At 41.0% G+C, this 13132-nt stretch overlaps 3 protein-coding genes and 1 long non-coding RNA gene across 4 annotated transcripts in view; all 4 read right to left on the bottom strand.

Moving 5' to 3' along the window:
- LOC131880574 (sushi, von Willebrand factor type A, EGF and pentraxin domain-containing protein 1-like) overlaps positions 1 to 4793 on the bottom strand; it is a 10120-nt gene extending 5327 nt beyond the window's left edge. The window contains exons 1-6 of the mRNA XM_059227242.1: positions 4559 to 4793; positions 4177 to 4481; positions 3732 to 4107; positions 3441 to 3659; positions 3152 to 3369; positions 2862 to 3090 (exon numbers count right to left, since the gene is read on the bottom strand). Of these exons, the coding sequence (XP_059083225.1) occupies positions 2862 to 3090; positions 3152 to 3369; positions 3441 to 3659; positions 3732 to 4107; positions 4177 to 4368 (1234 nt within the window). The 5' untranslated portion in view covers positions 4369 to 4481; positions 4559 to 4793. The remainder of the gene's footprint in view (positions 1 to 2861; positions 3091 to 3151; positions 3370 to 3440; positions 3660 to 3731; positions 4108 to 4176; positions 4482 to 4558) is intronic.
- A 2423-nt stretch (positions 4794 to 7216) lies between these two features.
- LOC131880916 (uncharacterized) lies at positions 7217 to 8693 on the bottom strand. Its single transcript, XM_059227647.1, has 7 exons — positions 8557 to 8693; positions 8253 to 8501; positions 8020 to 8189; positions 7864 to 7945; positions 7680 to 7798; positions 7519 to 7616; positions 7217 to 7457 (listed from the first exon to the last, which is right to left on the bottom strand). Exons 1-7 carry the CDS (start codon positions 8628 to 8630, stop codon positions 7296 to 7298), a joined length of 954 nt encoding a protein of 317 aa, XP_059083630.1. The 5' UTR covers positions 8631 to 8693; the 3' UTR covers positions 7217 to 7295.
- Positions 8694 to 9303: 610 nt separating this feature from the next.
- On the bottom strand, positions 9304 to 10271 carry LOC131881029 (uncharacterized). The gene is made up of 3 exons (XR_009373319.1): positions 10022 to 10271; positions 9537 to 9950; positions 9304 to 9470 (listed from the first exon to the last, which is right to left on the bottom strand). It is a non-coding gene; the product is annotated as an uncharacterized LOC131881029 (long non-coding RNA).
- A 641-nt stretch (positions 10272 to 10912) lies between these two features.
- LOC131880926 (uncharacterized) lies at positions 10913 to 11438 on the bottom strand. The gene is made up of 2 exons (XM_059227658.1): positions 11340 to 11438; positions 10913 to 11272 (listed from the first exon to the last, which is right to left on the bottom strand). Exons 1-2 carry the CDS (start codon positions 11398 to 11400, stop codon positions 10932 to 10934), a joined length of 402 nt encoding a protein of 133 aa, XP_059083641.1. The 5' UTR covers positions 11401 to 11438; the 3' UTR covers positions 10913 to 10931.
- Positions 11439 to 13132: the final 1694 nt, after the last annotated feature.

Here is a 13132-nt window from a genome sequence, read left to right on the forward strand (position 1 = left end):
CCGAAAGGTGGGAGGCGAGCTAAAATTGCGAAGTTGGGGAATAATTTGTTCAAAAAAGAGTTGCAAAATAGCAAATATACTCCACAGCAATTTGAATTTAATAGCTGTGGCTGGCCTTCAATACGGCATGTGAAGGAAATTCAAGTAAAGTGTGGTCCGACACCCTGATTTTGGGCATTTTGGGGAGGGAGAACTAAGACAAACATCACGACTAACTCGGACCATCCGCCCATTGAATTTTCAATAATCGAGTGATTTTGAGTGAGCTGTGTTACAAAACCCAACAAAATGAACATGCTTGGTGTAATTCGGTAAACCCGCTGTCAAATTGGCTCAATACCACAATAATATTTGCTTAGACAAGCAGGTAAAACGAAATAAATGTCAAAATTCAATGTCTGCACAGTGCGGTTTGGCTGGGCTTGTTGTTTTTTATTTTACTCTATGGAATAACGTCAGTTGTTCATGAACGCGTTCGCTTGACAAGCCCTATGGAAGTAGCAATTGATCCAAGGTAGAACTAAGGCCTCCATGAGAATGATCAGTTGAGAGAAGAGAGTAGAGCGGTTGTATCCTAGTCATCGGTCGTTATTTCATTTATGCTTACTCTTCCACACCCCTCATTACTCGCCATAGTTCAATTCCATTCACCTATATATATACCTCCATCTCTCAGCAATAAATATCATCCATACACCGTCACATGTCAACATAACATGGCCCAGTCGGTTAAAGCCGCCATTTCGGCGGAAGATCCTGCCTCCTACCCCGGCCTCGGCAGGTCATGATCAACCAGGGATGCACCCAAGATCTGTGGTCGCAGCGAAGGTCTGTGGTGGCAGCGAAGGTCCGTGGTCGCAGCGAAGGTCTGTGGATGCAGCGTGTGGACCACATTCGATGGAGGACACGTGGTTGCGTGCGGACGGCCCGTGATGCGTACGGAAGGCCTGTGATGCAACAGACGGCCCGTGATGCGTGTGGAAGGCCGTGATGCGGCAGATGGACGTGATCCTCATGGATAATTCATGGACAAGCCCTGGTGTCGTGAGGCCCGAGGCTCCGAGTCCATTTTAGCACGGTTACCCAACTGATTGAGCATATGCAGCATGTAATTGGGAGACTTGAGAGTCATGAGTTAATTGATGTAGTCTATCTCGACTTTGCCAGGGCCTTTGACTAGTTAGATCATGGGCATGTAATTAACAGACTCCATGAGATTGGGATCCAAGGCAAGGTTCTCAATTGGTTAAGAAGTTTCCCTTCTGGTAGGAAGCAATTGATTAAGGTCGAAGGATCCCTGAGTGACAAGTATGATATCAAGCCGGGTGTTCCACAAGGCTCCTTCTTAGGACCTCTCCTTTTCACCTTGTCCATTACTCCTCTTCAAAAGGATATTATTACTGCCAGTCTTTCTTCTTATTCTGACGATACAAAGTTAGTTTCTGGTAGGAATAGCCAAAATTATAGCAACTTTGTAGATGACTTAGATCAAATGTACACAAGGGTCGCGAGAGTAAATTACGTTCTATGACTTTTGGGGCAACGCCATTAAACTTTCCGCTTGTAGAACTGAGATGTAATCCTTTAAAATAATGAAAAGTTCTATGAGCATATCTAGTCATGGAGTACTCCATGATCTTCTAGTTTAAAGTTGACAAAGCTTTCCAAACATGCCGTTGCATACATTGCACGTTGAAGTCCAGATATAGTATCACGATGGTTACTCTGTACAAGCCAATGGTTCAGCCACACCTTGAATATGTTCGAACTATTTGGTCTACTATTAGTTCAGTAGGTTTGCAAAAAGCCAAACAGGTCCAAAAATGTTTCACTCTGAACATAGAGGGAATGAGAGAGGGCACGAAAGATTTCTGATGGTGTAAGTTTTTGAATTAATGCTCTCTATAAGAAGAAATAATGTCATGACAAACACCACTGAATATGTACCTCAAGGAAACTACTAACGTTTTTCTTAATGACAAGCCATTTAGTTGATTCGTGGATAGAGACATTTTACATTGTTACTAACATGTATGCTGCTTTTTTTTAATCCAATTTTTCTAAAAATTAAATTGCTAGAAAGTGTAATCAGAGGTCAAAGTGAAAATCAACACACGTGGCGCACCTGGTTCTTTCATGAAACACTTTACTTTGTACTGAACAGTGTTAACCATAAAACATGACGGTACTCTCACTTTTGAAGCTCTTTATTCAAAGTTAGCAGACAGCAAGAGAACAGTGTGGCAACTGCATTTCATTGAGACTTACTTCATGTTATTGTAATGGCGTATAACTGGATTCGTATGCCTGGTGGAATTATTGGGTTAAGCGTGGTGGATAATATCTGTCACAGACTTTTTAAACCTTTCACTTCTTACGCGTTACAAATGAATGAGCTCCTTTTGGAAATGACTTAGTCCCTTTTGAGCTTTGTATGGAACCTTTAACACGTTCATAAAAAATTAACTGCCAATTAAATTGGTCGAATTTGATGACGTAAACTATATCTAACAGGTCCCTGACTGGACGGTCTCTAGTTAGAACAATGAATGCTACCACTCTTCTTTCTCGGGCTCAATCATTCTTCAATAACCTCCGCTCAAATATTCGTCAGGAATATGTGGAAGTTGATCCAATAGCATAATTTAACTTAGATTTGGACAAGTTTTTGATCAAGATTCAAGGGCTAGTCAGATCTGCGAACTCTAATTCGTTGGTGGATCAGATGTTATAAGAATTCAAAGTTAAGTAATATCAATCAATGTTTCGTCTTGAACTGCTTGGAATTCTGTTTCGGTAGACTTTTTTCCAGCTAAACCTAGTTGAGTGGTATCTTGTGAAATAAAGTTATGAGGACTTACTTCGAACACAATAAGGCCATTCTTCCGGTTGGTCAAATGATCCATCTTTTAAGCACTTGACATCAAAGCTTTGCTGATCATAATCATTCTCGAACCAAAGTCCTTCATGGGCACAAACATATTCGACGGTTTCATTGAATTCTAAAGGATATCCGTTCCACAAAGGAATAAGGTCCCTTCCGGATGGAGTTGGCGGGTCAAGACATTGATACCAAATGCACTCATCGACCTGTAGCATCACAAAAAGCTATGCATTTATCAACACTAATGAAACAATCAACTCTGCCTACTTGTGAACTTGGTGACCAAGTTTGGTTCCATTCGCAGCGTAAATGTTGTTCTTCATACAGTTCCGTTGTTCCATTCGATAAATTTCTTTGCAACTTTCGTGCAGTTTGACACGAGTACTTAACAACTGTATTGAATGGTGTTCTTCCTGCAAGAACTGGATTCCAGTCTGATTTGCCACCCTTCTTTGAGGTATCTGGAGGATCCGGACAATAACGAGCTAGATGAGAACACATAGGTAATGTTTGTGCATTCAAGTGCAAGATAAATCAAGATTATTAGCCCTTTTACTCAGAGGGTCGAGGCAATCTTTCCATTTCGGGGAGGACCATGTTCCATTGGAATAACAAATGGAGGTGAAGTTGTCCAAGTAGAAATCTTCAGCAAAATAAAACCCCTCTCGACATCGATAGTGAACAGAGTCGCCAAAATCCACAACACTTCCCTCAACGTAATCAACAACAAGATTGTACCTGGTCAACGGTTTGGGTGGGTCAATACAAGCCACCCCTGGGACATAAGGAATACTTATGAAGGGCACTTTAGTCCCAAGTTATGATCAGATCCCATAGAGGAACTCACAATGGCAAGGGTAAATTTGATTTGTGGGTGACCAGGTCCCGTTCCATTGGCATTCAATAAACTGAGACGGAATGGTGCTGACATTGTCAACCTTAAAGGCCTTTCCAAGGCCACACTCATACTCCAACAAGGTTCCATACTTGGTCAGACTTTGCTGGTCATAAAGGTCTTCCTGAAACTGTCTCTCTTTCAAGGAGCATTCCGCTTTTTGCTCGCAAACTGAACAAGTGTGCGAAATGAGACAAGGAACTTGAGCGTCAAACTCCGAGGAAATAATGATGACAATGAGATTATCCGCATTGCTTGCGTATGGTGAAAGTTCCACCTCTAAGTACAACATGTTTTGGCTCGAGGTTTCGTTTAGTTGGTTTGCAAACTACATGGAAGGCAACATGAATTGATGTCAAATACCTCGATGTTGGCAAATGTTATCTAATCATCGGACCTGGCTGGAGATTTTCACCGAACTTGTGGAAACAGGTTGGGAGAATATCAACCAAGAAGCGATCCATTCCCCAGGTTTGACCGATCGTACTTTGATATCATACGAATAGTAGATTCGCTTATTAGGGAAATAGCCTTGTTCGTACGTGGATCTGAGTCTAATTTCCGGATTATTACATCCAGAGCCAATCATGGGAACGAAGGACCTATTAGATCCTTGGCAAACATGACCAAATAAGAGGCCATTGTTTCTTATTAGGATTTTTCCATTGACCGGCGGAGACGGAGGATGGGGACAAAATTTTGCTATGTGAATAAAAATTAAATACCCTCCCGAATTAGTGAAAGAATGTCTCGTGAATGGAGTGTATGTAAAGACCTACTTTCCACACATTGTGGCCATTCCGGCTTTGGAATTTCCCATATATTTTCAGGACGACACGTGGCTCTCACCGAGTTCTGATGAAAATCGTCTTGAAACTTTGCCCCTCCTTGGCATCGATATTCCAATTCAGCATGAAACTCAATTGGCTGACCGTCCCAATTGACGACCTCCAAATTGGAACCGTTCCTTGGGAGAGGGGGTTTCAGGCATTGAGTCCCTAGAGAGGGCACCGATTAATCATTCATGACTCTCCCTCAACCCCTGTACATAAAATGTGAACTTCTTACAAACGCAATTGTCAACGGAAGTTGATGGAACCCATTTTCCGTCCCATTGGCAAGTCAATGTTTGAGTGTCCAAAAGATGATGAGTCAGATTGAAAGCCCGCCCAAGGCCGCAATCATACGCGATTTGGGCCTCATATTGGTATTCTTGCGTGGGGTCAAAGAAGGTTGTCTGAATGAGAAGAGATCAGAGTTCTCATTAAAAGTTTTGTGACAAGAGTAACGTTTAGGTCTACTAATCTTGGATGAAGGGGTTGAGCATGTAATCTAGGATTTGGTATGTTTCCTCAAGAAGGTAATCCAAGTTTCAAATGTTATCTGTACGAGCGCGTATGATAGTACCACGGCACTCATGAGAGTTTCGAGTATAGTACCTGGGATAAGTTGCCCAAATATTCATCCTGGAGAGCCAGGCATGAATACCCTGAATTGCACGTCTGACACTCCAAACTTTCGATGCAGATCGACGTATACGCAGGATCAAATTCCACCTCCAGATGAAGGCTCGTGATGTCGTAAGGGCCTAAATTTACTTTTTGGTCCAATCCGAAAACATTGGCTGACCTGGTTGCAATTACCCTCCCCAAAGGAAGCTAGAATAAACAAGATATATTATAGGGCCAAGGTGTATTCTGCCCTCGAAGGAGACTTTACTCCACTTGACCGGGTTGATCGGACAGCCAAAGATCAGGTGAGTTTTTATTTACCTTGACTTTAAGTGGAGCGGACGTGAATCGACATGTAATGAAGACGTTTTTGACCACCATCACCTCAGAATTGTTGAAGATCAAGTTGAATTTGGCCCGTCCATTGGCATTCGTCATTGGTTCAATGGACACTTTCGGACAGGCAGAAAGCTGTTCTCGTGAATGCCCAGAACCATCGCAAATTGGTCCGAATCGAGATCCATGTTTGATGACAATTGCATTTCCCCCTGTTGGAGCAGGTTCAAGCCCAGAACAAGTTACAGCTAAAACAGACAAACCGAATTTAAGTTACATTAGATGGTACGGCAGCACACTTAAGGCAATAATTGCAAAGCAAATTCGTGACAGATGACCAAAGGAAAAAGCCTCCTTCCACTTTTCTTACAGCAGAGGTTCCATTAGAACGACGTGAACGATCCTGGAACAAAGCATTATGCAAAGCAGGGGGGAAAACAAAAAATTGTGTAATCTACTTACTTTCGTCACATTGGCCCCAGTCGTCTGGAACCAACCAAATATTTCCCGGAAGGCAACGAGCTTGAACTTGAGCTTGGTGAAAGTCTTGGACAAATTTCCGACCATTGAAGCAATTGTACGATATATTGGTGTGGAATAGAAACGTTGTGTTCACGTCAACCGGTTCTCCCATATACTGGAACAACCGAACGTCGGATCCATGTGGTGGAATGGGTGGGTGGATGCAACGAGTCCCTAGACACATGCACTAATACTGAATATTCCGCTTTTTGTAACGCTAATGTCGAACTTACAAATACAAGCATCCGTGGTGTGGGGGTCATTGTTCCATGTTCCATTGTCAGTACAAGAAAACTTTCTGGTCGCATCAGGAATCTCACCAGGGTTCTCTACGGAGAAGCCTCTTCCTAAGCCGCAGGTGTATTGGATTTCTGATTGATAGAGATGGGACGTAGTGACTGGCTCATAGTTGCCCTTGAGCGTGGAACGAGGCTCCAAGATGTCAGTTGGAGACGAATAATTGCAATCAATGTCGTAGACACAAAGTCGTTCATCCTTGGCGTCTACGTCATAATGAATCATCCGATCTATGAATATCTCGGATCCAGAATCAATCACACGAGAGCCCGGAACTAAATCCCAGGGAAAGGCAATTTGATTCGGATAGAGGCCTTCAACAATCCCGTCCTAATTAAAACAGCAACGCCCTCGGACATAAAACTGGTCTGACTTCTCTCTTTAAAAAATTCCACTCACTCGTATGGATATGTTCTGCGCAAATGTGACATTAAGCCAATTGAATTCCTGCCAATGCGCCAAAGTTCCTGCCATTTTCAAATACAGCACCGCCTTGAACAAATTGCTTCTTGGATCATCTTTCTCATGCAGGTTTGTACGGACGGATACAGTGGGACAACTTGGAGCAATTTCATATCCCCTAAAACCATTTTGCCCCAAGCAGTGACCGGTGTAGGATATTCCAGGCTTTAATAACTCAATATCGCCTTCCCAAGGGCCCGATTTCGTGGGCAATTTGCTCGGGGGTTGCGGGCAAACAGAAGCTGAAAGGCATTGATTTGAAATGTCAAAACATGAATTGGAAATTCTTAAAGGTGAAGTAACAAAAATATTTGGTAAACTGTACATGCTGTTTATTGCCTTTCAAACGCATTGACAATTTTAGGTGCTTTTAAATAATGCCTAAAAAGGTAGCAATAAAGTGATACATTCCCACTGTTATTGATCACCTGATTCTTAATTTATTTTTTTAATTTTGTGCAAGTCTTGGATTGATCAACGTACTTGAAACACAAGTCATCTTGTTCTTTGGGAAGATGTATGAATTTTCCGGACCACATTCTACATCCACACCTCGGCGCGTTAGGTTACCTTTAATCCTCTTTCCGTTTTTGCAATGAACTTGAAGTGTCTACAAATGGTTAAAGAGAAATAAATCCTGCGATTTACAAGCCAAGTAACTTTAAAATTACTTGTCCAATATCCAGTCCAGTTGAGTCATATTTCCAGGTTAGGACTATAAAGTCAGGACCAAGTAATTTGACTTGAGGTGGATGAGTGCACTTATACCCTGTTGATAATTACATATTTCGTCAATTTCATTATGATTCATTAACATGGCCGAGGCACTCACATTCACAATTATGGTGGGTCATGTCATAATTTCTAGACCAAGTTTGGTTCCACTGGCACGTGTAAAGCGGTTGGTCGAGAGTCTGTGGGCTCCATTTACGCCCATCATTACAATAGTACCTTTGAATAATTGACACTGATCAAAATATTCTGTAATCAATATTTTCAAAACCTTTTTCACTTACGCATATTTTGTTCCATATTCTGTTGTCAAAGCTGTCTTATACCAAGCATCTATTTCAGCTTTGTTGGGAAAGGGTGATGCAACTAAATAAATGAAAACAAGTGGCCAGCATGAAGCAATAATACTCGTACACTAAAAGTATGTAAAACCTAGGTACTTTTGGTTGGAAACTCCTTGGGTCGAACTTTCAGCCAAAGTCTTGACAAAGGATGTTTGTGACCCCTAAATGTGCCCCATGTCACGCCACCAAACGAGTTATTTTCTTTTGTCTGGGGCGCAAACAAGTTTGCTCGCGTGCATGCCTCTAAATAGTCATCCTGAAGTAGCCTAAAAAGTGGGAGACAGCTGAGTAACACGTGGAACTGTGCAAGGACGAGAAATTCGCTTCACCAGCCAGACGTTCCAGTGCTATTAGCACAATTGTTTCTGCTTTTATCCTTGTCCGGCGTTGAGAATGGTACTCCGGCGTAAACGCTGAATGAGTCTCCAGCAAAAATGGGCTCTTCTACGAAACTTCCAATACTGAACGCATAGGTATGGTTATTCAGAATTTGAAAAGAGTCGTAGCCAGCTGCTCCAGAATAATTATCTTGATCAGTCAAGATGAACTTCAGTTCGTAGTCCTCGGTATTGGTAAGACTAGGGAAATGCCTCTGAAAACTTTTTGTTTGGAAATATTGATAATGTATCTTACTGGTAAAGAAATTTCAATCCCATGAAGATCTCTCCATTGGAAAAGTAACCACTTTCAAGTTGATCCATTGTCATTTCTTCAAAGTTCGTCTGAAATACGGTAACGAATCATTGACCAAAGACCTAGTTCAATTACTTTGTAATCGGAATTGATTACAACTACATGTAGATAGCAATTTAATGTTATAGATTGCAGTAGCAATTATCTTCTTGTTATCCGTAATCAAATACAGCCACTTTCCTATTGTGATTCAATTTAATTTGAATCACATTATCACAATCACAAATTGTAAGTTATTTGCAACTGTTTTGCTAACGAAGAGTTGCTCGGATTCCTGGAGTTTTTTTTTAATTTTAGAGAAACCTTATGTCCTGTCATATAAACGAATTCTTTGCGTTGCTGCATTTATTATGCGAAAAATATTTCTTAAATCGTGCATGGAAAGAAAACATATCTGAAAAAAAAAATATGAGAAGACGAGAATGTCTCAAAAGACAATGTTTTGCGTTGAAAAATGCTGAAAATTTAAAAGTGATTTAAAGCATGTGTGCCAAGACTTGCTATATGTATGAAAATGTAATTGTAATTTCTAATTGGTATAAGTTCAATTAATCACAATCACAATTACTCAGAGTTCAAATGTAATCAGTTAAAATTACATAAAAATGTAAATGCAATTAGAATTGCATCACAGGTCTGGCTCTCGAGTGGCAATTGCAACTACTTCAACTTTAAACTTACACTTGTTTTGGGTTCCCTTTTGCGAACTAAAATATCAGTCCAACCTTCTTTATCGCAGTAAATCAGTTGTCCAGTGGCTGGATTCAGTTTTCCAGTAGGGTCACCATGAAACGACCCTAGTTTTTTGTTCCATCTGATCATTTCTGAGCAATCCTTGAGCAAGGGCATTACATCTATAATAAGATTTAAACATATATGGTGTCGTACGTATATATGCACATGCTTTTTATGCCACGTACTTCTCTCATTGAAGATGAGTTGAAGTTCATCAATTGAAAGAACGCCGACTAAACCTGACTTTCTTATGGTCAAATATCTTCCTTCATAGGTAGGCAAAAATGAGAAGTACTTCCTATATTGTGTGCTTTCAGTGGGACGAAAACTAGAACCTCTAATGCTGCCAGATGTGCTTTCAAATTGTATGGAAAAAGTTGGGTCCCTCGTTTCTATGACCCGTGGAAGATAGATTATGACACTGGTGATAAGGTGTTCCTCAAGAAGGTCAATCTTGATCCAAGGTCCCGATTCCTCTTTGCTCTGGTAAAAATTTGTCTTTGATCTCTATCCATCCAATGCATATTCTGGGTCCATTCCAGGACTGATTGAACTAGCTGTTATTTTGAATTGGCTGAAGTCCTTTTTGGGTCCAGGTGCTAAATGATAAATGTGTTCTTCAAAATAATAACCTGTGACAGAGATAACAAGCGACATTTTAGCAACTCACATTTGCATAATTTAGGCCCGGTGATACCAGACTGGCCGAAAATTCGTGTCGCACGTAGTAGCTTGTTCAGAATACAAGTTTTCTTGTCTTCATAGTATGTGAAGAACAGACAAATGTCGTTGAGTTGGCATTCGTATTGACATTCTTCAGTATTCTCAACGTTGGCAATCTCTTCAAAGTTGCCTTTTTTGAACCCTGTTCCATACGCAAAGCATTGGTATGGATGGATGTCTGAAAAATGGAGCAATACTTGATCTCAGTATCTCAGTTTTGTTTTGAGAACTATTCCAAATCGCACCTTTATTCGGAACCTCCTTTTCAAAGTATCCACCGATTGGCGGTTCTGGGGGTGGTTGGGTGCAAAATTGGGCTACCAAAAAGTGGATCAAGTGAATGTCAATATCAAAGCAAATACTCATCTTGTCAACCTACTCAGAACACAACGATAATCATCCCATGTGATTGGAGCGTAATCTTCAGTCTCAGCGTCACAGAGAACTTCAACTCCATTGACATCTGGGTTGTTGGATAGGACCCAAGGTTCTTTGCACCTAAATATGGCCATTTCTCCGAAGAGAATGGGATTTCCATCGTCAATCAACTCCAAACCGGAATCACTTGGAGGGTCATTAGGTGGATCACATGCAAACCCTAACAAACATGAATTTATCAGCCTATGCGAATGAACCTATCTGAGCGGGTTCATTTTTTAAACTAACGTCTGCATCGATATTGATTGGGCAGAGGGTACCACTTAGTCGACCATTGGCAGACCGAACTAATCGAGATGGAAATATCATCAGGGTTTTCAATGTTTACCAAGTATTTGGCCGGATTAGAGCATGAGAAACTGCAATTGGAACATGTTTGATCATTTTCGAGCATTAATGTTCGTGGTGAATGACTAAATTTACTTGAACATTTCACCATTAGTGAACTCGGTTTCTAAAGGTGTATCCGTGTGCTTTTGAGTGGAGTGGATATTGGAAGGCAAGATACAGGTCGTGTTAGCAACACATTTTGGAAACGAGCTCGGAAATTGGTATCCGTTATCTTTGGTGCACAAAACCTGGAAGGAGTCATTGGATCCACTCGGATCCTCTGCAAACTTCAACCCTTCAAGGCATCGATACTCAAAGGATTCACCAAATGGCAATCTCAGGGGGCTTGAGTAGTTCATTGTTCCTTGAATTTCAGCCCTCAGATTATGGCTCAACTCATTATTAGGAATGATATCGTAGCAATGAGTAGCTAACATGTGAGAGAAAGTGAAACTTACTTCAAAAACAAAAGTTAGTAATTGGCCATCTGAACTTACCAACACATGTTATTTGGTCAAAATCAACATCCCACGTGGTATCCCATTGGCAAGTAGACATGACCGATTTTGATCGTTCAACACCACCGTTGATATTCAACGACTTGGCAGGATCGGAACAATCGATCCTGGAATGGATTCACATTTTGGAAATCTTCATGAATGATAGTTGTCTATCCTTACGTGATCGTGCCGCCATTGTTGATTGTGATCGAGGAAGGATAAGAGGTTTGCACCCCTGATTGCAATAATGGAGATGGGTCCGAACAAGTTTTGTTTCGAACACAATTGGGCCAATCGGAGGGGAGCTCATACTTTCCAGATCCATTGCAAAGAACATCAATTTCGGTGGCATTTCCTGATGGGTTTTCACCAATGGCATACCCATCCCAACAAACATACTTAAGCGTACTTGACACGGCCACAGTCTGAGGCCTCGAATAATCGATTACTTCAATCCAACTTCCGTTCGAAATTTGAACTTTGGCTGAGAAATGACGGGTCGATTGATCTGGGATATTTCCCACGCAAAGTTTTACTGCAATTAGATTCCAAGATTTGTTGGATATTTGTCGCGGAACAAACGAAAGTCGATTTGTACTCTTGCCTAAGAGAAGTCAATAAGCCACTTTGAAAAGTACAAACCACGTTATTGACATGCCTTCTATTGACGTAGATTGGATACTTTATTGGTCATTTGCATAACCTTTGAGTAAAAAAGGGCTAGTAAAGGAAGTTTTTGATGTCTCTCAGAGGTTTCCTTATGGTATTTTGTTCTTTTTGGATCAACCAAATTAAACGGTTTCACATTAACAAAAAGTGATTAAATTGCTCATGTATAATAAAATTTTGACCTATATGTTATTGATATCAAAGTAAAGGCCCAAGCTATCTTTCAAATCTATGGACGTAGGGAAAACTGTCTAGAGCATCAACAATTCAAGGAAAGAGTCAAACCTCTCACTTTTGAGGTAAAATGTAAACCATGAGCTACTTTAGTTTTTACACCGACATTATCGCAGCGGTTTAAAAATGATGTTTCCCGTCGAGTAAAATGCGATGTCATTTCTATCACAAAGCAGCAAGGAGGAAAGGAAGGAAAGCTAGAATCATGTCACACGGAAATGCATACAGAGTCCCCTAATCTGTTGTACTTGCCTAAACACTCGAAGGAAGTTGGATCAACATCCCACTGTTTTGACCATAAACAAGTTGAGTAGCCTTTGCCCTGTGGTTTAATCATTTTTTGGAAAGCTAATTCTTCACCTGGAGACGAGCACATGTAACTAAGGAAATGAAGAACACATAGTTCACGTCCATTGACCACTGATTTTGGCTCTAGTTCCTTACTAGATCTGGTTTCCATTGTGGTATGTGATTGTTGGAACCCAAGAGGAATTCATGTTAGACGGTGGTGAAGGAGGATCCGAACAAGTCGTGTTTTGAACACATAAAGGTAAGTTAGCAGGCATTCCGAAGGTTAAGTTTGATTGGCATGGAACAATGACATGATTCTCCTTGCCGTTTGGATCAGATTCAAATGCCATTCCGTCCCGACATTGAAGCTTGAATGTTTCACCTTGATGAACCAGCAAACGACCTCTAAGTGTTTCAGAAGCTTCCCAAGTTTGACTGTTCCACAAGAATAGTTCCAAATTCTTTGAAGTTAGACTTGGTAATGTCTCGGCACAAAAGACATCTGAAACAGTTCCTAAAATATGAACACTTTCTGAAAGTGTGGGAAACGCTTGTTTGATTACTTTTGCAATGGTAACTTGACGGGTGTGAGCTCC

Source organism: Tigriopus californicus, chromosome 5 (genome assembly GCF_007210705.1).
Source record: "Tigriopus californicus strain San Diego chromosome 5, Tcal_SD_v2.1, whole genome shotgun sequence".
Taxonomy (NCBI): Eukaryota; Metazoa; Arthropoda; class Copepoda; order Harpacticoida; family Harpacticidae; genus Tigriopus; species Tigriopus californicus.

Excerpts from the sequence above, each read along its gene's own strand:
- LOC131880916 (XM_059227647.1), bottom strand. The coding sequence starts at position 8,630 with ATGACAATGGATCAACTTGAAAGTGGTTACTTTTCCAATGGAGAGATC. Across the intron at positions 8,502-8,556 it reads GGATTGAAATTTCTTTACCA|TCTTACCAATACCGAGGACT; the intron begins GTAAGATACATT and ends GCATTTCCCTAG. Across the intron at positions 7,617-7,679 it reads GACCCACCATAATTGTGAAT|GGTATAAGTGCACTCATCCA; the intron begins GTGAGTGCCTCG and ends AATTATCAACAG.
- LOC131880926 (XM_059227658.1), bottom strand. The coding sequence starts at position 11,400 with ATGTCTACTTGCCAATGGGATACCACGTGGGATGTTGATTTTGACCAA. Across the intron at positions 11,273-11,339 it reads TGACCAAATAACATGTGTTG|CTACTCATTGCTACGATATC; the intron begins GTAAGTTCAGAT and ends CTCACATGTTAG.